Source organism: Panonychus citri, unplaced genomic scaffold (assembly GCF_014898815.1).
Source record: "Panonychus citri isolate SS breed McGregor unplaced genomic scaffold, ASM1489881v1 Contig00095, whole genome shotgun sequence".
NCBI lineage: Eukaryota > Metazoa > Arthropoda > Arachnida > Trombidiformes > Tetranychidae > Panonychus > Panonychus citri.
In genome coordinates this window covers 502,848-523,826 of record NW_026515500.1, presented here as the reverse complement: position 1 = coordinate 523,826, position 20,979 = coordinate 502,848, and the positions used below count along the sequence as shown (strand labels likewise).

Genomic DNA, 20,979 nt, shown 5'->3' with positions numbered 1-20,979 from the left:
CCAATGTAAATTTATCTCTTTTCAAGATGATTATTATTAAATTCCAATGATTAAAACTGATTGTTGAAGTTTCTTTTATTACTATCATTCCTTCAAGCTTATTATCTTTAACATTCATTCCCAGGAGAGAATCATCTTACACCCTAACCTGCAGTTCCACATCTCTACCACCCACTCCCACCCTTCGAGTGTGTGTTCATTGTGATGAGAAGAAGAAGAAGAAGATGCGGATGAGGATGAAAAAAAAGTTCTTTTTTATATTAAATTTTTTTCTCCATCACCCGTGAGTCTCCTTCTAACTGTGTCTAACTGTTTTTCCACCACCCCAAGCATCTATTTCCTCTTCCACCTTATCTTCCTTCCTCATCTTCATCATTCTCAACATTCCTTGTCTTTTATCTTCCATATCATCCTCATCTTCTGCCTCATATCAGTTGTTAAAAGTGTATCAAGAATCTACCTTATGTTGTTTAATCAGCTGAGATTGATTACTTTATATCTCTGTGTTTGTTATCATCATTTCATATGATATTATATCTGAATCTTCAACTGAACAACAAAAGATGATGATGATGATAAGAAAGAGAATGTAAGAGAAAAAAAAAACTTTTTCTTTTTTCGATTGTATTATTTTTTTCATCATCTTCTTCTCTTCATCATCATCTCTCTTCTTATCATGTACATGTAGATGAAGATTAACAAATGAAAAAGAAACTACAATTTATATTAACCATAGTAACCCAATTATCTTCCATCATCAATTATGATCATCATCGCAATTGAAACCTAATTAACCTGAAACAATTTGTCATCAAGCTTGCAAATGAAAAGGAGAAAAAAAAGAAATTACAAATTCGAAGTCGAACAAAAAACAAAAAAGTTCTAATATCAACTTTTTTCTTTGTCGAACTTGATTCTTATTCAATAATCAGTCACTCGCTCATTATTTCATCATGATAATATCATGATAATCCTCTGAATGATTTGGATGACAAAGCTTAACCATATTGATAAACATGATTAACTTTGATTGTTGTTGCCTAATCATTATGATGATGATGATGATTAGCACTTGATTATTATATGTATTAGCCTTATTAAAACAGTTTACTAATATTCAACAATCAATTTACTGTAACAATGTTTACTAATCATTAGTTAAGCTTAATCATCATCCCTTTTAACCGGATTTAATGAAATTACTTGTTTATCATAATCAATCAAATGAAATCGATCAATTTTTGTTTCATCCCAACCAAACTTGAAATATTTATAACCTGATTTACTAATTGTTATGAAATGAAAAGCCAACAATTTACAATTTTATTACGATTTCTCCTTTATTCTTAAGATTCTTGATTTAGTTTGGCAAAATTGAATTAGATTAACAGTCATAAAGTAATTAAATTTAGTCATTAATCTAATGTGACTTTTATAGTTAACTTACTTTGAATTTAGTTTAGTATTTTTTACCTGCTGCTGTTTACCTGATTGTTGATTGTTGGAAAAGGTTTCAACTGTGATAATCATTTAACTAACTAATCATTTGATTGTTTTGTTTGTAGTAATTGTAATTATATTATTATAATCAAGATAATCATCAGAAGCTTAATCATGAATTGGTTACACCTTAGAACCAAAAATTCTGGTTAAAATTAAGGAAGAAAATTTTTTTCTTCTCGTTTTCAATTCAAACCTACGGATAAAAATATAAAATTTTCTTTACTTTTTTTCTGTTGGAGAAAAAAAAAGTTGTAACAATTTAAATTGCTCGCCATTGATTTGATTTGATTGTAAATTAATCTGTTTCAACTATTACTATTACAATCTTTCAGTTAACTAATTGTTTTTAATTGAGTTGCTCTTTTTTGAGTTGTTGTAAATTGTTAATATAAATCAATAAAAACGTTAAATTAACAATCCGTAAGTAAGAAAAGGTAACTAACAATTTTGGATAGACAAACAATCAACCTTGAATTTTTTTGTTTGATTGTAAATGCTTCAAATTGAACAATTAACATTTAATTATCATCTGAAACATAGTTTATAATTTAGGAAAAAGGTTTCAATTGCAATGATCAAAATAGAGATCAAAATAATCAGCATGAAGCAACATTTAATTGTCGTCCCTATGGTTATTATGGATCATCAAATGAAATAAATTCAATCACAACAATTTAAACTGAATCAAGAGTTAATCGTAGTAATCAATGAGACACAACTGATTTGATTTTAATTTTAATTTTATTGTAAGCAATTATTAAGTCAACATGAAGATGTCATTTTTTCATTCTGATTCTTAAATTGTGATGAGTTACATTTTTCAAACGACAACATATCATTGTGATTACAATTGAATTAAATGATTAAATCATTGATTATGATGATGATTATGATATGTAAATCAAATCAGATTAAGCTAATTTAAATAACAACGGGAAGAAAATGTTTGGATAAAAGGGTTTGTTCATATTTCCATTATGATTAAATCTAAATTAGTGGTAGAATTCAGGATTCTGATTCGTTTTAATCTCTTTTTTTTCATGGAATCAATTTTTTTCCTTCATCCTTATCCTCATCAGTGTAGCATCTTCATCATCGAGGGGGAAAATGACTCAAATCCATCATCAACTCCCACTTATATCAAATGTTAATAATGATGATGATGATGATATTAATAGTTGGTTAAATTGTATTATAATTGTATCCGAAAATCAGGAATCTAAATCAACAGTAATTATTTGTTAGGAAAAGCAGGATGAGAATGAAAATTTCATGGGGATTTTTTTCCTGAGGTTTTTTTTGGTGAATTCAGTCATTTTCTAGAATCCTGGAAATATCATCATGATTGCGAAGACAGAGTTAGAGATGATGATGATGATGATGATTTAACTTGATTATCATCATTATTATTGTGTAATGTTGTTTATTGAATGTTAAGATAAACATTGTAACATATTTTCATTTAAGATCATCAGCAATCTAATAGCAATTTAATTGATTTCAAAGGATGATAACTGATGGGGATCATTGATGATGTGAACATGATGTTGATTATACAATTTGATCACTTTGAAAATGATTAACCTTTGATTATGTAATTGTAACAATCAGAAGAACCATAATTGTTGACAATTTGTAATTCATTGGAACTGAAAACTTGATCAGTTTAAATTGATTTCGAACTCGCTATCGAACTTGTTTATAAATTGTTTTTCCATCAACAATTACAAAGAGCAACAATTAATAGTTTGTCTAAACAATAACTTTCTTAAATTGGTTAATGGGATTTAATTGCTTTCACGCTGAATACAATTAACGTAAACACCAAATACCATGTGTTTAAATGTGTCGTTAATTGTTGATAATACAACAGAATTAGACAAAAGTTAAACTTACAAGTTTGTTAGTTGATTGTCACGAAAAAGTTTACAACAATTATGATAATTAATGTTCCCAGATTTTTTTTTTGTCAATTTTCCGAGTTAATCAATTCAATTTCTAATCCATTAATCCAATAATCAACAATCAACAATCAACAAACAATCAAAGTTAAAAAAGTAACTAATAATATTTACCCATCACAATTGTAACCATAAAATGAATCCAAGTGTAAATTTAAATATCATCTTGTAATCATAATAACAATAAGTTGAAACCATTAACAATCATAACAATCAAATGAAGAGTAATAAAAGTTAATCATTTACAATGGAAGATGATGATTTAAGTTAATAGTGTTAAATTGTGTCGAGAAAATTAAACTTTCTTTTAATCAATTTAAATTGTAAACTTGTTCAAAAAGCAATAACAGTAATAATAATATGGCAATGAAAATAGTCCATAGTGTTTCTTGTGATCTATTGTTAACAATTTAACTTTAATTGTTACAATTTGAAATGATTTTTTTCTGTTAACAGGTAAACAAAAGGATGAGGATGATAATTGATGAAGATGATGAAAACGATGATGATGATGATGATCAGGATGAGAAATTGTTACTCAACTGAACCAATGGTTATGTTCAATGGCTCGTGGTCTCTTTTTTTTGTGTTAATCGTCATGATTAACTGATTGTTGTTCACTTGATTGTTGTTGATGGCATTTATATGGACCATGGTTAAATATATTATCTCCATAAATGTCATTTGAAACAATTTCAAAGTGATGATTAGATAAATTGTCATCAATTCTGTTAAGTATCAATGTGTTTACAGGTAAAAAGTGATTAACTGATTGTTGTTGTAATTTATTTGATATTTTCAATTGTTTATTAGTTGATTTGGTTACATTGATTATTATTATGATTTGTTTGTTGTTCGGGACAATTTATATAACTCATTTAATGATAATCATGTTGATTAGACTTTTTGGTTTTGATTGTTGTTGATTGATTAATAACATGTTGTTATTGTTATGGTGGCAATGATTAAATTGATTGCTTTTGATTTATTGATTGTCTCTGATTGAATATTGAAACTATCAATTATCATCATCTTTGTAACTTTGATCACAATTTTTTTTATCATAATTTAGTTGATTTGTCATTTTCTGCCTTTTATCTGGAGTTCAAGTTATCATTAGTTGACTTGGTAAATCTAATTGTTGAAGACAATCAATTTAATTCAGTTTGATTCAATTTATCTGAATTACTTGGAAATCAAATTAATAACAATCGGTTGATACTCAACATATTGATTGAAATTGTTTTCATTGACATTACTATGATTACTTAAGTTGATCAATTTTGTCCAACAATCAACAATCAACTTTAAATCAAAAGTAAAACTCCAAACAATTAAAAGTTTCATTCTCAAAATCTTTAATCAAATTAAACTTTTCATTTAAATATTTTTCTTTTTCACCAAATTACATTTAATTCCAATGATTCCATTATTAGATTATCCGACTCTTCCACTCCAACGTTAGTATAAAACAATTAAGAATAAGAAATTACAATAATTTGATTTGTATTGATTATCTTTTAATTTAATTCAATTCAATTTTCTGGTCAAATGATTAGCTCAGTCGTGACATCTATCGACTTATTTAGTCAACAACTTTTTAGTTTCTTTTTCCATCCACAGATGGCAGCACCTCATTCTCCATGTGATGATTGTTTTTGCTTCATTTGTTTGGATTTTATTTTTTGATTAACTTTCTGGTCAACAATTAAATTGTTTATTGTAATTTTGAGATTTGATTAATAATCCAACATTGACATTGGTTAGATTATCCTTTGAGTTTACGATTGTCATCTATGTGAGAAGTTTTTGTTCCTTGGTGAATATTTGATATTCTTGTTGTTGTTTTGATTTTGTTTTCTCTTTGGAAAAAATTTTTTGTTTATTTTGTGTCTATTGGGATTTTATATATATAAATTATCTCTCATGGCAAATTATCTTTGGTTTGAATTTCTTCTTCATCCCAATTTATTGGAAAAACATTTAAATGAGAAAAATGATCGAAAACCAATTGACCTGATAATCAATTTTCTTAATAATGCTTCAATTGATGGTTCGGTAAATGGTTCTCTTGGTGGAAGTGATCTTCTTAAATTGTTATCGGTAAAGGTTGGAGCCTTTATTGAATTTGATTTGGATATTTTAGAAGATCAATTACCGATTACCATGCAGTATACTTTGTTAAAAGAGCTGATTAAATTCACTGAATCAGCAAATCCACCGATCTCGGTTCTTAAATCAGTTCATTTACAATATTTCCGTTGGGTGTTGAGATCAATTATCCGACTTTCTTATCCAACTAGAGGACCAAGAGGATTATCTATTCCACCTCAGATGATGCAACAATTGGACCCTTGTTATGTTCCCATTGAGGTGTTGGAAAGTATGTTCAAAAAGTTGAGGGAATTGTCACCTGAAGCTCTTAATAATTTGGAAAATTTTCTCGAAGATAAAAGTAACTCTTCAATATGTCAACCATTACTTGACTGTTTTCCAAGTTTTTTCGATTCAAATTCAACAATCAAATGTGATTGGACCAAAGTGAAAGAGCTAAACATTTCCAATTTATTCGATATCGTTCATTATGAGCTTGGAAAATGGTATTTTTTCAATGAGAATTACGTTCAATCAGATAAACATTTTCGTTCCATCAATCCAGCCAAATTAAACGAAACCGAAACATTTAAAAATTTATCTCAATATCTGGAATCATCTAAAGAATTGTGTAGTGAGATTACCACGAAAGACACTAGTTCCAAGTCATTTGAAACCTATTTCGATGAGTGTCTATCAAATGCCGTGAAAGGAACATCATGTGATCTCAGTTTCGTTGAGCGAACAGTAAACCTTCAATTAATTTCTACCAAACTCAGCTCATTCTACAGTCAATGTGCCAATGATATTGAAAAGAACAACATCCGTCGATTTTCCTTCTACTTGATGAGCCGTTTAAATGGTCTCAAAGAATTGATTCCTGATATAATAGAACCATTAACGACCAAAGTCAAAGAAAATGGGACTGGTTGTTTAATCACAAGCTCTCATGATGGAGGTGAAGAAGAAGGTGAAATTGATGCTGTCGACGATGAGATAGAAAAAGATCCCGAAATTTTACTTTTGGAAGCAACAGTTCCCGAAGCAATTCAAGATCTAATTCCTAAAGTGGCTAAACCTCCGCTCATGATCAATCGTAACTGGGATATTCCCTTGGCTCATGCACATTGTCTCAAAAATTTGCCTCCCTCGCAATACAACAAGTGTCACATCGCTTTGGCTAAAGCAGCTGAACTTCGTCGAGCTAAAATGTACATCGAGTCCAGAATTTTGTATCTCTCCCTTTTAGAAGATTATCAAGCCTCCCTTCCCAATTTAGCCGATATTATCACATTTGAACTTCTCGAAACTGACCTACAACATCACGTTGAAAGTAATGACATTGACGAGAGACGAATCTTGGAATTACTGTCTAAATGTGAGCGAACTCTAAGTAATGAGAAACTTTTAGCCGATTTACCATTAGAATTGGTTGATCTTTGTTGCCTTTTCCTCTTGGAATCAAGTCCATCTACATTGAAAGATTTTGTCAATTCGAAACATCCACTTCTCCGTTTATCATCACTTCTCTCATCTTTAACAAGCACCGATTCTCCCAATCATCATCCCATTAAAGCGAAAGACTTATGGGATTTAATTTGCAACGTTCTCCCCTACGATTTTAACAGAATGTCCGTAAATAAAAGGCCGATTCATCTTCCACCCTCGAGTTGGAGTTTAGACATTTTCTGTCAATTTATCAAGAAACTAAAAAACTCTTCTCACATTAACCTTCTCACCTCTTGTTTAATTAAAATTCTCAATCTAAAGAGAGACATTTCTGGAGTGGAATTGACACTTTTACCACTACCCACCTTCCAATGGCCCACCTCACTACCATCGAGTTCAGTTAACATAAACTTGGCCAGTATATTTGACACACTTAAAATTCTGATTAAAAAAGGATTATCCCTCAAACCAAATGAAATTAATCTTCTACGCTGTAAAGCTGAACTGTCCATCATCGAAGGTCAATATGCTGATGCCATGAGTAGCTATTTAACTCTCATGATAATAACCACAGAATATTTCACCGTATTTGGAACTTATCCCGAAGAGGAGAAAATTATCCAACGAATGATCCATTGTTCCACTAAATTAGGTTGTCACACTCAAGCTGCAGTTCTACATCAAATGATCAAGGAGCCGAATTATGGTCTTATTTTCAAAGGATTAAGCGAAAAATCTTGCAACGATAGTTGTGACGATTTATATGATTCCTTTTGGGACATTACCATTTTAGAATATCTTGTTAACCTTCACACAAGAAGAGGAGAAATCGATCGAAAGAATAAATCTCTCCAATTGATTGGACAATCAGAACTTAATGCAAATAATTCGGAAGATATTCTCACCGAAGCAGCTAATGTAAGGAAGGGAAAATTTTTTCGAACTTTAGCAAAAAAATATTTGTAAATTATCCAATCATCAAATTGTAATAACAAGATCGACATCCACGAAATCACCATCGCCTTTCATCAACATTTAAAAATCATTCAATCTTAATTTAAATTATTCAACATTATTGATCAAATCAACGCAAACCTAGTCCGATATTGACCATTTCTCCAGTAAAGAAGAATAAGAAACAAAATGTTCCAATTCCCCAATGGACAAAAGCTCATTTAATATGTTCACCCTTAAGGTTATCAAAACCTTAGCCATGAATCTATTCAAAAGTGGCACTAATGTAACTAATAATTATAATAAGAGGATTTATCATCTTTAATCGAATTTAATTAACTTAGTTTTCAATGTATTCAGAAAATGAAATTGAATGTCTAAACACTGAGTGGAGAACAAGAAATTAATTTTAATCATCACTCGGGTTGAAATGATTTCAACTAAAAGAGAATGTTAATTTAAGCAAACAATAGACAGAAGAAAATATTGGATTTAATTGTGAATTGCAAGCGCATCTGATCAGTCCAGAATTATCTATATTAATGATAGTGAGTATCCCGATAATCTCCAAACTTTCTACAAATGCTTGGTGATTTAACGATTAAACTAATTGTCAAGGATTATTTCTGATGTTGCTTAAGATCTTTATTCACTAGGGTTTGCCAAGATAAACCAGATGGAGTTACTAAACTCTATGTATAAATACACTTTCGTTCAACCAGTCAAATGTCGAATTTAATTTGATTGAACACGTATTATCCACCCTTAATTTGTTTACTTATTCATTTAGAGCATTACATTATTCCATAGACAAATATGGATTCTATGGCTGAAGTAGTTTTTGAGTAATCGTGAAAAGCTGATTAGAGTTGTAGAATAGAGTTGAAAGTGAAATCGTGGGCTCTTTATCCTTAGCTCTTCCATCTAGAGATAATAAAAAGATAAATGAAATGAAAAATGAAAACTTGGTAAGATGAGCGTTAATGGTTGGAGGTCTGGTTATTCAACACTTATCGATGGTGTCCATTAGTTCAAAGTGTTGAAATGAATTTTAATTAATTGAGTTTGACTTGCCTTTCTGTCGATTTTGATTAATGAAGATAACTAATTATTTAAACAAACATTAGGATAAGTGTGTTGATAGCTATTAGACCTCAACCATTAACGATCTTCTAACTTTATTTGATACTAGAAAATTTGCACTTTTGGGTATTTGATTCATTAGTTTGATCTCTTGTATTCACTATATTTCTACGTCCAGTTGAGGAAGATGACCTTGAAGATTTCGATGACTTTTTGACTCTTTCGCTGTTTTTCCTGTAAAGACAAATAAAAAAGATAAAAGTTGAAGGGAGTTACATCAGCAACCTTCTTGGACCGTAGATTCATGATCTAAATGAATAAGTAAACAAATTAAGAGTAGATATCACGAAGGAAGAATGTAAATTTGACCGATACTCAGTTGTCATATTACAAGGTCAAGGTCATAAAGGTTATTCTGAAAGGAACGCACTGAAGGTCATTTGAAGAAATTTTTTCAAGTTTTAGGATTAATTTGATATGCTCTCTCATCCGGTGACCTTTAAATGACATTTCAACGTTTCCTTCAGGAAATGGCCACAATAACCTTGAAAATTGTAAGGTCAAGCACTTCAATTCTGCTCAGTCCTCTTGTCAAGTTTACATTCATGTGAGATTCAGTTCTTAAGATACAGTATTAATATTCAGGTAAATAGCCTAGTGGACAAAAAACGCCCAACGTAATTAAATACGATACATTTATCATAGTAAAATAACAAAGCTAATTACTCGTCAAATAAGTTAATTAAAACGAGGATAGTTGATCGATTCTCAGTTTATAATCATTTTATTAGTAATTGTGATAATCCAGAATCTGAAATCAATTGAAACTGCAATCAGTGAGATTGATTCCGTGACTTTTATTCAATTAATTGTTACCAACTTTTATTTGCGGTTTTTTCTGCTAATTTTTTTGAGAAATTGTTTCAATCAAGGTTAATTGTGTTCGTTGATTATTGTCTATTATCAGACCTGTAATGATTTCGCAGACGAAGATAATTGTAGCAAACAATATTCCATATCCAAAGTCGGCGAATGATTGAGAGAAGTTTTGAAGACTTAACGGCTTATAGCCATAGGTCTCATATAAGGTCGGCTTTTTATGGAACGCAGTTCGGTGAAAGCAGCCGCTTGTCGGATCATTACATTCACTTATCAATCGAGCCCAAGTACCTTCGTTGTGAATGATTATTTGGCCCTCTAGTGCTCTGTAGGCAATTCTAATAATCTCTTCGCGAGCTTTTTTGGGCAGCGATCGACTAATAAGCCAAATGTTAAGTGTAACCTCGAACGGAACAACTGATCTGTACCAAGGTTCATTGAGTGGAGGTTCAATCACACTACAAACAGCAGTTCGAAAACAATCTGACTCAGTGTTGGTGTCAATGGTAATTATTTTGGACGGAGAATGGGAAGTAACTATTTGGGTGAAATTCCAAGATGTGGCTGTTTGTGCCATTTTAAAAGTTCGCGTTCATGAATCGAGTCTCTAGCATGTAAAAGATGATTACATCTACCGACTCCGAGTACTAAGTAGATTACATCTTCCGATTTTTCAACAGCATTTACGATGTCACTTAGCGTCTCGATTGTTTTAACGGGCTGGGTCGATGTTAGATCAGTGGTAAATGAGCCTGAATAAATGATAGAAATGCAGAGGGTAATAAAACTTGTCGATAAAAAGATTGACCTGAGATGAAATTTCGTGAAATAATAAGAAGCAGAGCCTCGACCCAACAGGGTCGCGATTACAGGCCAAAAATTTCCAAACTCTGATCCTTTATACGTGATAACCATTGGAAATAAGCATGAAAGTAATAAGAGAAATCCAAACAAGGCCAAAACGATGGGAGGCGAAAATATTGACAACGATTTGAGGACATCTTCACGAACCACTTCGGTAGTCGGTAAAACCGATGTGATTCCACACGAATTCTCACTGAATATTGGCCCAGTGACGATCCCGTTAACACTTGAAGGAATCAAATTCAACGGATAAGGATAAGAGCTCAGATGAGCTTCACCTCGTTGGATCATTCCAATCGCACCAGTACAATTAGCTGCATTCTTACAAAGGCCAAACTCAAATCGATCGACAGTAAGTATTTTAATATTCAGCGAATTCAATAAGGCCAAATATTTGACCCCAATCGAACGCAAACATCCACCGAAACGATTTCTCGAACTATCATAATAAAGAATCGGAGGATTATTTCTTGTTAGAATCGTAACATTAAATTTCATCGCAATTACAATCAACAAATTACTCTGATTCCAATTCCAATGGTTTCAAGTGTCTTCTTAATGTACTGGATTAGTTTTGATGCTTTTGTTTGGAGAGAAATGTTAATAGATTTAAATTGTTACGATCGTGATGCTAATTAATATCAACATTGGATTTTTAATCATCCAATTGATCAACAATTTAAACCAAGAATACAAATTACATTAAATCCAATAAATATTGCTATTAAAATAATGATCTTTAACCATTAACTAGCACGTTCTCAACCCTAATGATTTGGTTTGTTGGTAATTACAATTAAGACGAGAAGATTATTAATAATAAGATTAATAGAAATCAATGAAGTTATTTTAATTCTTGGTTGAACAATCAATAAATTGTTTGAAAAAAATAAATATTCATTTGAATTGAACTTTTATTTATATGAGAAAACTATTGATTACAATTAATTTAAATTAGTTTTGCAAAAAGTTATATGTATTGTTTTTCCTTAATTAGATATTTTAATTACTTTTTGTTCAATAGTTTAAATTGTTACATAGATGATAATTTAATCCAACACCCTGAAGAATTAAATTAACTTTTTATTCTTAAATTAATCTTTGTTTCTATCAAACAATTAATCATTTATTCTGAGGGAATTTTCTGAATTTAATGGTCATTACAATTATTAACTATTCTCATAAAGAGACTTGATTGTGATCTAATCAGCTGATGATTATTTGAATCAATTACTGCGATTGGTGATGATTTTGATTCTATTAGTGTTTTCATTTGGTAAATCATTCATTATGGATGGTTTAACAATCAACTTTGAGAGACACTCGAACATGAATACAATGATTGTGATTAACAAGCCGAGGCCAAAATAGATGAACGATTTAGTGTAATTGCCAAAAATTAACGCTTGGTACCCGAAGACCTCGTAAAGGTTATTCTTGTGACGGAGAGCAGTTTTGTGTAAACAGCCTCCGGCATCGATTGGGTCAAGAAATTTGGACAGATGATGTTTGTAATAATCGTCGGTGGCCTTGAATAGATTAGATTCAAATAGTCTATAATTTACTGATCGAACACGATCTTTAAGCGCTTTCGATAGATTTGCGTTGATCAGGCCAATACTTACTGGGGCTGAGAATGGAGGTTGCGATCGATACCAATGTCCAGATTTAACATAAATAGTGTTACAAAGGGTCAATCGTAATCTATCAGATTCTTCAATCGTAGATAAGCTGATATGATTATCTAAGGATTTTCTTTTCCCGACTTGATCTAAGATCAAGGGTAAAAGCTTCGAGTACGAACCGAAGATAGTTACATTTCGAACCTGTTGATAAACATTTGATGTACCGCTTTTCAAGACCGGTGAACATTTTGACGACAGAAATGAAACCACACAATGATCATGTTTAGACGCTTCGATTACATCGTCCAGAGAATCTATTAGCTTTGGTTGGGTCAACGAGGTTAAATCGGTGGTGAATGAGCCTGAATAGATTATGGATAAAAGTAAAGAGATGAAACTCAACAGTAAAAGGATTGAAGAGAATTTATTTCTTCTTAAAAGTGCAACCGATGAACTTTCTTGACCGAAAAAAGTGAAAACCAATGGTCCAAGAATCGTTTTCGGCCTTGGTTTAGATTTCCGTGTCCAATTGTGTAAAGACAATGGAAATAAGGATAACAGGAGTAATAGAAATCCAAAGAAGATGATAACTTTTGATGAGGAAAAGATCGACATCGATCTGAGAACATCTTCACGAATTATTAACGGACTTTGTGGTGATGAGAATATGTTGCAAGAAACTTCATCCAAAACTGGACCTAAAGTGATCCCGTTCAAATGCGAAGGTACCGCTGACAGTGGATAAGAGTGAAGGGCAATGTCCGCTTCTCCTCGTTGAATGAAACCAATTATTCCGGAACAATTATCTCCATCACAAATACCGTAATCAGCAGTTCGTAGGCCGACGATCGTGTAATTGAATTGGTTAACCAATGAGAGCCTTCTATATGTGTACGAGGCCAAAGGTCCAATACAATGGTGAGAATCGCAGGTCGAGTATGGAGGAGTTGAGTAAACAGCCACTTTCAAATTAGTTGTCATTTGGATTTTCATTTGCAGTTGATTCACTTAATCAACATCTTATTGTCGAACTGTTGATTTGCAACTTTTTCCTTCGACTATTTATCCTTAATTGTTAATGTACAAATCGTGCCATCAATGAGAATTGCTGTTTGTTGTTTACACTTTTTGATCGTTTGTTTGGTTTTGTGAACATTAAAATTAACATTGAACATTAGAGGAAAATCAATTTTCTGAAGAATTACAATGAATACAAATCAGATAATTAAGATGAGTTTCGTTTTAAGAATACACCAAATTTACACTTATAATTAAGGAAATGATTCAATTATTTAAAAGGGAAAAGTTTATTACAAAAATATCACATCCACTTGAGAATTGTTTAAATATAATTAGATCAAATTCATTGATTAAAATTATCTTCACGATAGAAATAATTATTCAGCTAATGATTAAGTTTTTCTTGTTCCATGCAAGAGATAAAGATGAAAATTTGATTGAGAAATTTGTATATATAAATTGTTAGGAAAAAATCATTCAAATCTAATTGTCACCATGGAGCATATGTAGATTTGTCAGTCATGGGCTTCAGTTGAATATTAATTGTCATTTGAGGAATAGTTCAGTGGAATAATTAATAGCCAAAAGTAATTAGCTTATTATTTTCATTTGCATTCGTTAAGTGTTTGTCATGGATTAATTAGATTTTTTCGCTGCTCGAGTAACTCGTTTACTGGCTGGTGCGGTTCTTTTAGCCCTTTTCGGGGCAATTTCTTTGGTTAATTCTGCACTTTTTGATGCCTCGGGAATTGTCGGTGGTAGAGATGGTGCAGGTTCTAATGGAGGTGTTGGCACTGGTGAATCAGAGGATGCTAATGATGGAGATGTTGAATCACAGCTCGGCGATTCGGATTCATTGGCTAATGGCACTTTCTTTGTAGTCTTGGCACCTTTGCGAGGTTTGGAAGGAGCTTTTGGTTTAGCTTTGGCCCTTGATTTCGGCTTTGGTTCGGCTTCTGTGACATCATCTTCGATCGGTTTCATTTCCACATCCTGCTCGTGTTTTTCTTCCGATTTAGTTGCAATTAACTCAGGTTGTTTCTCCTCTTGTTTTGATTTTTCATTCAATTCTACTGAGTTTTTATCGTTTGACATTTCGATTTGTTGATTGTCTGAACTTTTTTCTTTCTCTTGTTGATCTTGTTTCTCCTCTGGTTCATCTTTTTTACTTTGTTTAAAATTTCTCAATGGATTTGACAACAATGGTGAATCTTTCCTTTTATCGTGAACAAATTTCTTCGCTTTTTCGGCCTGAAGTCTTCGGGCCTCAGTTGAAAGACGCCAGGCTCTGTCAATGACAACTTCTCGAGTTCGTGAGATTAGTTTCATTTGTTCTGATTTATTTTCGGTAAAGAAAACATCATGAAAATCAGCTAATGATTTCTCCAATTGTACCATTAACCTTCGATGAAAGTCAATCTCTTCTTGGGCAACCTGATCTTCACTTCGATAATTATCTAGTAAGATAATTGTGTCTTTGATTGTCTTGATTAAATTTTTCACTTTAGATGTTGTCATAAGTCGTCTTGTTAAATAGCCTTTTGCCATTGCTGGAAGCTTTTGAATGACCGGAACTTCAATAAGCTTTTTTAATTGTTTCCAACGAAGCTCTTTAGGATTAGATTTTTTGTCTCTCCAATTGTTGAGATTAAAAAAGTTCCATTGACTTCTCCGTTAACCTCTCCATTAATAGTTCCATTAACAGTTCCATTCATTAAAGATTTTCCTTCAACATCATAGTTGATCTGTTGACCCATTGAATTAAGTCGATCACACATTTCAACCTCTAATTCATCCAACTGATGAACTATTGATTGAACTTGTTGTCGCAATCCGGACAATTTAAGGGTTAAATCTTGTCGTAATTGGAATAAATTTTGCCAGCAAATAGTATTTGTAAAGTTAAAAGATTTGGAGGGATCATCTTGTGTTCTGGTTTGGTTAAATTGATCTGGTTTACAAGATGATGGCGGTGGTAACAATGTTTTCACACTATTAAATGAAGATCCAGATGAACATGAACCTGGTCGAGATCCATTTTTACCAATAGAATTAAAATTTTCTTGATTTAACTGGATTGCCAATAATCCACTATTCTCACTTGGACCCGGGGTTGTCAGTGATTCTTTTGATTGTAAACTATCAAGACGAGTTGAGTCAAGAGATCCCAATGAACCAGGTGATTGACAGGGGGTTGAATATAGAGAAGAATTGGTACTGAAGCTTGTTTTCATACCCGATGATAAGGAGGACATGATTAATAAAAATTCTACCCCAACTAAAGGATTAAGAAAAAAAAACAAAAGAAACAAAAAAAATCAAATAAAAACCGTTGGAAAATGTTGACTACTTTTCTGTCACTAAACAGATTTAAAAGTCAAAAGATTTACAAAGACGAACAACAAGATGCGTAACAAGAGTTCAAGATCAATGAGAAAATCGAAATTAAAATAAAATTCATAGAACAATTAAAAATTACTTACCAATTAAAAGTCTAATTAAAGGTGAACATCAACACAACATTTGAAAAGTGAAAATGAAGTTAAACTTATGACCCTTGAGAATTAATTTGAATTTCCCGCCAAAAAGAATATGTGCTGACATCTGGATTAGTGGAAATTCATATCAACATGAGAGAGGAAAAGACAAAAATCTTAACCAGTTTGTTTTTAATTGTTCTAATTGAAAGTTAATTTAAGGTGATTATTTAACGATTAAATTTGTTTCCTCGACAATTTAGATTAACTTTAAACGTATATCAAGTGATTTCTTTGATGATTTCAGTTTGAAACTTTTGCTTTTCATCTTTTGATAAACATTCAAATGGTTCGAATGATTTTGTTAATTGTTGTTGTCTCTCAACTTTAATTATTAATTTGATCTCATCTCACATTGTTGTTTATTGACATTTAAAATTGATTTTTTTGGTAAATGGTTAAATTTGTTTAAAGTTAATTGGCATCATTTATGTTGACTGGTATCCCTGCTAATTGGTGGAAAGATATACAATGAATCAAAATTCATGATCCATTGATAATCCCAGCGAACCAGGAACAATTAAAATTACAACAATAACAATGGAAACATCATAAGAATACTCAATTTTACATCATTAATCAATAGAAATTAACTAGTAGATTAATTAATCTCTTTAACTTATCTATTTGATTTTTGTTTTCCAAAAAGAAAGAGACAATTTATCAAGAACGCCTATCAATATCTACTCTTAACCTAAAACAAATGTTATTGTTTATTGAAGTTTGTCAACTAATATTTTATTATCAGATTTGGTTACAAACAATTAGCTTCATAACTAATGTTGTAATTGATCAACTGTGAATCGTCAATCTTTTAATGACATTGAAAAGTTTTAAAGACAATCCAGTTTTTAATCATATTCCAACCAACAACAAATCATCTTCATCTTTAAAAACAATTAACTCTCCTAAACATCAACTGTGTTCACTTTTTTGTGATTTATTGTGATTTCCATTGTTTTAAACTAACCGCATCTTATATTTTCCACTGATAATATTTCACACGAGTAACTTTCGATCAATAGATTCCCTCTCTCTCTCATCTTATCTCCATCTTCCAACAGACATCTCCTTTGCTCTCCCATAATCCATTCCTCTACCATTATTTTCCCACCCCACTCATCTTATAGAGAGAGAGAGAGAGAGTTTAATATTCTCCCTCCTCCTCCACCTCCTAGTCTTTGATAAACCTTTCGAGTGAACTGTCTGGTGACCTTGGAAATTGACTTGTAACCTGATCATTGATCAATATGTGTATTCAAACATTCACCCGATAATCATAAATGAATCAATTTCCACCTCAAATGGTTCGTGCTGATGATTATTATTGTTAAATTGTTCATCCCAATCTCATTCTCGATGGTTACATGACAATTAATACAAACAGATAAAAGAAAACAAGTTTTTGGATTAACTGTGGTTTTCCTGATTTGATTGTTTACCTTTTTGATTCGGTTCTTTTCTCTGAGTAATCATTGAAACATCGAAAATATTCCGATCGGTCGCCATCTTTATCCCAACTGTTTTCTTTATTCTCTATTTACTTTTGTTTCTTTTCTAATTCGACTTTTCTCATTCCAGCTGATTTCTTCTTCTTTTCCATTGATATTGTCATATTATTGTTAAACTCTCTCATTACAATGGCTTCTCTTCTGGTCAAGGCCATTTACGATTATCAAGCAACGGATCTTAAAGTGTTACATTGTTCAGGCGGTGAAAGATTTATCATAATTAAACAAACTGAACCTCGAGGTGATTGGTTATATGTTGTCAATTCTAAGGGTAAATTGGGCTACATTCCAGCCAATTATACGGAATCCGATTCACTAGATGATCTTAAACTATTAGAATTGATTGATACCATTATATCGGTTCTGGATGCCGACCACAATGATCCAAAATCATCACAACTCGTCAAATCAATCATGCTCAAGTGAAATTAACACAATTAAGATGTGAAGTGATCAGTCGTCAACAGGGTAAGAAAACAATCACAACTCTATCAACAAATCATGATACTAATGGTGGTGATGAGGATAAATCTCCAATGAGAATTTCAACCGATGAAATGATTACACTTGATTCAGTTGAGAGAAGGATAGAAAATAATTCCAATCAACAAAATCCCGATAAAAATGGACTTGATAATATCGAGAGTAAAGATAAACCTTTACAAATCAACGATCATGATAATCGGTTAAACCTTAAATCAGCTGTTGAAAAATCTGAATTTGGTGTTCAGGTTGATTTATTTGAACCATCACCAAAATCAAGTGAACCAATTGAACTGATTGAATCCAATTTAGGTGAAGAGTCAACAAAAATAACAACAGTTGAAATTGATGATTCCCTTGCGGCAGAATTAATTGAAAGAGTTCGAGTATCAACTGAATTAAGTCATGGGATGTGTAAACTTACCATTGAGACTGTGATAAATTTTCTTCGTGAAAAAATGCCCTTAATTGAAGGACCTATGACCCAATTATTTAATAAACTGGAAGCTGTTGACCAATGTCCATCTCCATTGGTGATGAAAAACTCATCGGATCTCATCAAATTAAGAGGATTATTTGACAAACTATGGATTTGTAAAGCCGATGAACAGCAAAGAGGTTGGCCAATTCACGATGACGAGGAAATGGAGACTAGTTTAATTGAGATGGTTAAATTGTTGGCAAATGCAAATCCAACAATTTGTCGAGAGGCGATGTTCACAAACAATTGTGACAACGTTTACATGATAATCAGCTATTTCCATGAGGAGACCAAAAAATCATTGAAAATGCAACTTTATTCAGTTCTAATGGAAATCATTCGTCTTAATGATAATATGATTGAAGATACATTTCTATCAACCGTTTTACCCGCTTCTTTGGCCAATGAGATGATTAACCATCGAGATGATATCGAACGCTGGTCAAAAGCTTCCATATTATTTACTTACGTTTTTGGTTCTGGTCAAAAGCCACCAATTAACATGTATGAACATGTAAACGAAAAATTTGTCAACAGTCAATTAAATCTAATTGAAGGTGAAGATATTGAAGGAAACAAGATTGACCATAAAATACCACCGGAGATGAGTATACCTCCAATTTTGGCCTACAATTTACACTTCGATCTAAATGAATCCAATTTGGTTCTAAAGGCTTTGAAAATGAGGCCAAATGTTAAATGCCTTATTGAAAATTTAGTCTCTTACCTTAATTGGGAAGAAGATCCAACCCTGTTAATTAATTATTTTGGTAAACCAATGAAAACATGTGATCGTCCGAACGCTGTACACAAATTGTTGACCGAAGTCTTCGAAGACGCTGATCTGGCCAATCTTTGTTATTATAACGATGTTCGAGTCATGATTGATATACTTGTTTCTCACCTGAATAATATTCAACCTGGAGATGAGAATCGTTTCTCTTACCTTAAATTACTTTACAATATAATTAAGAATTCTAATTACAAAGAGGAGCCTCACAAACTTGAAGAGGTTACCAAATGTGTGGATAATATTTATTGCGCTGAATCAACACCAGAAAATGAGAAACGAATGGTCCGAATGATTAAGGAATTGTTATCCGCTGAGACGGTTTAATTTCCATTATTTTCTTTTAAGAATTTAATTCGATTCAATTGAATTAAATTGTTATCAATTTTATCGTCATCATCATCATCGTCTTCATCAAATTGTATGTTCAACTTTGGTATTTCCAGGAAAACTCACAATTCCAATTGATTGATTTCAAAAATTTAATCAATTTCCATCAACTTATACACAATAATTACAACAAATGGACTTTATTGATAATTTAAAAATCTCATCGTAAAACAATTAATTAACTGCACAAATCAAATTCATTTCAAATCTTCAATTGTTATTCATCTATTTATGTTCATCATAACTTTAATTAAGTTGATCATCTCAACTGATCAATAGTGTTGCTGGTCCCAGAGAATTGATATCAAAGATATTGCTCAAAATGATCATTGATTGGATTAAATTAAGCAGTTAATTATCTGGGATTTAACTTTAAAAGTTAACAATTAAACAGTGTATGCAATTAGTATGGTAAACCTTGAACAATTTAACCTAAACAATTAACCTGATGGATGGTCACTATGATTTCAAAGAAGAGCCAATTAGTCAATTAATTACTTAAAATTGATTCTCACTGATTCTAATCATTATTTTAACAAACTGAACAATTCAAATTGTTGTCCATTACAATTAACACAAATGATCACAAACTTTTTGTCTAATACATATGAAACTGAATCTCTGGTGCCTTTGGGTTTAATAAACTACAAAGTGATTAATTTGGTAAAGAGTAATTAACAAATAAGGACAATAATTTGTGCGTCAATCGTATTAACAAATTAATTTTCACAATTAAAAAGCAACAATTAAAGTTGATTAACAAAAAAAGCACAAATTATCATCACCACTAGTCAACTTATCTAATGGAGTTAAAACCAAATTAAATTAAGTAACTGGATTGAAAATTTAATGATTATTACACATGGGAAAATAATTTAAATTATCTCAAGAAAATTTATCTTAATTGTATCAAATACTATTTCCAATTAACCAATTTAGTAAATCAATTAATCATCGAAAATATTTTTCATCATAAAAACCCAATTTAAAAACCGAAAAGAAAAAAAAATCCTTAACCCTTAATGACTTTGATTGCACACAAACAATTAAAACAAAATTTACTCTAATTGTAATATAAATTTTTGTCTCAATTAATAGTAAATAAAACAATCAATTAATCAACAATTAAAAGTCATATTAATCATCAATTGCAACGATTACTAATTATGCTAATCCAAACTGTTCCAGCCAAGGTAAACAAATTTTTCTCACTGTCTACCAATAAAGAAATAGAAACTTCAATTAAATCCAAAATTTGATTGTAATTAAATTATTAATCAGAAAGTAATTAATTATCTTGACCAAACAATTGAAATTAAAATTTAATCGAATTTAATTACTAACGAATCTAGTAG

At 31.4% G+C, this 20,979-nt stretch overlaps 4 protein-coding genes across 4 annotated transcripts; 2 read left to right on the top strand and 2 right to left on the bottom strand.

The window, feature by feature from the left end:
- The first annotated feature begins 5,136 nt into the window (after window positions 1-5,136).
- On the top strand, window positions 5,137-8,349 carry LOC128387965 (integrator complex subunit 8-like). The gene has a single exon (XM_053347288.1). The coding sequence runs from the start codon at window positions 5,391-5,393 to the stop codon at window positions 7,971-7,973; it is 2,583 nt and encodes an 860-aa protein (XP_053203263.1). The 5' UTR covers window positions 5,137-5,390; the 3' UTR covers window positions 7,974-8,349.
- Window positions 8,350-11,772: 3,423 nt separating this feature from the next.
- On the bottom strand, window positions 11,773-13,545 carry LOC128387899 (uncharacterized). The gene is made up of 2 exons (XM_053347183.1): window positions 12,413-13,545; window positions 11,773-12,316 (listed from the first exon to the last, which is right to left on the bottom strand). The coding sequence occupies exons 1-2, from the start codon at window positions 13,403-13,405 to the stop codon at window positions 12,014-12,016; spliced, it is 1,296 nt and encodes a 431-aa protein (XP_053203158.1). The 5' UTR covers window positions 13,406-13,545; the 3' UTR covers window positions 11,773-12,013.
- Window positions 13,546-13,695: 150 nt separating this feature from the next.
- Window positions 13,696-16,053, bottom strand: LOC128387900 (zinc finger C3H1 domain-containing protein-like). The gene is made up of 3 exons (XM_053347184.1): window positions 15,916-16,053; window positions 15,124-15,710; window positions 13,696-15,073 (listed from the first exon to the last, which is right to left on the bottom strand). Exons 2-3 carry the CDS (start codon window positions 15,685-15,687, stop codon window positions 14,069-14,071), a joined length of 1,569 nt encoding a protein of 522 aa, XP_053203159.1. The 5' UTR covers window positions 15,688-15,710; window positions 15,916-16,053; the 3' UTR covers window positions 13,696-14,068.
- A 470-nt stretch (window positions 16,054-16,523) lies between these two features.
- On the top strand, window positions 16,524-20,755 carry LOC128387897 (uncharacterized). The gene is given in 3 exon segments (XM_053347182.1): window positions 16,524-17,276; window positions 17,551-17,868; window positions 17,871-20,755. Coding segments are annotated over 2 exon segments (1,950 nt in total). The 5' UTR covers window positions 16,524-17,276; window positions 17,551-17,609; the 3' UTR covers window positions 19,562-20,755.
- Window positions 20,756-20,979: the final 224 nt, after the last annotated feature.

Excerpts from the sequence above, each read along its gene's own strand:
- LOC128387899 (XM_053347183.1), bottom strand. The coding sequence starts at position 13,405 with ATGAAAATCCAAATGACAACTAATTTGAAAGTGGCTGTTTACTCAACT. Across the intron at positions 12,317-12,412 it reads AACCTCCATTCTCAGCCCCA|GCCACCGACGATTATTACAA; the intron begins GTAAGTATTGGC and ends AATCTATTCAAG.
- LOC128387900 (XM_053347184.1), bottom strand. The coding sequence starts at position 15,687 with ATGTCCTCCTTATCATCGGGTATGAAAACAAGCTTCAGTACCAATTCT. Across the intron at positions 15,074-15,123 it reads ATGGAACTGTTAATGGAACT|AATTGGAGAGACAAAAAATC; the intron begins ATTAATGGAGAG and ends TTTAATCTCAAC.
- LOC128387965 (XM_053347288.1), top strand. The coding sequence starts at position 5,391 with ATGGCAAATTATCTTTGGTTTGAATTTCTTCTTCATCCCAATTTATTG.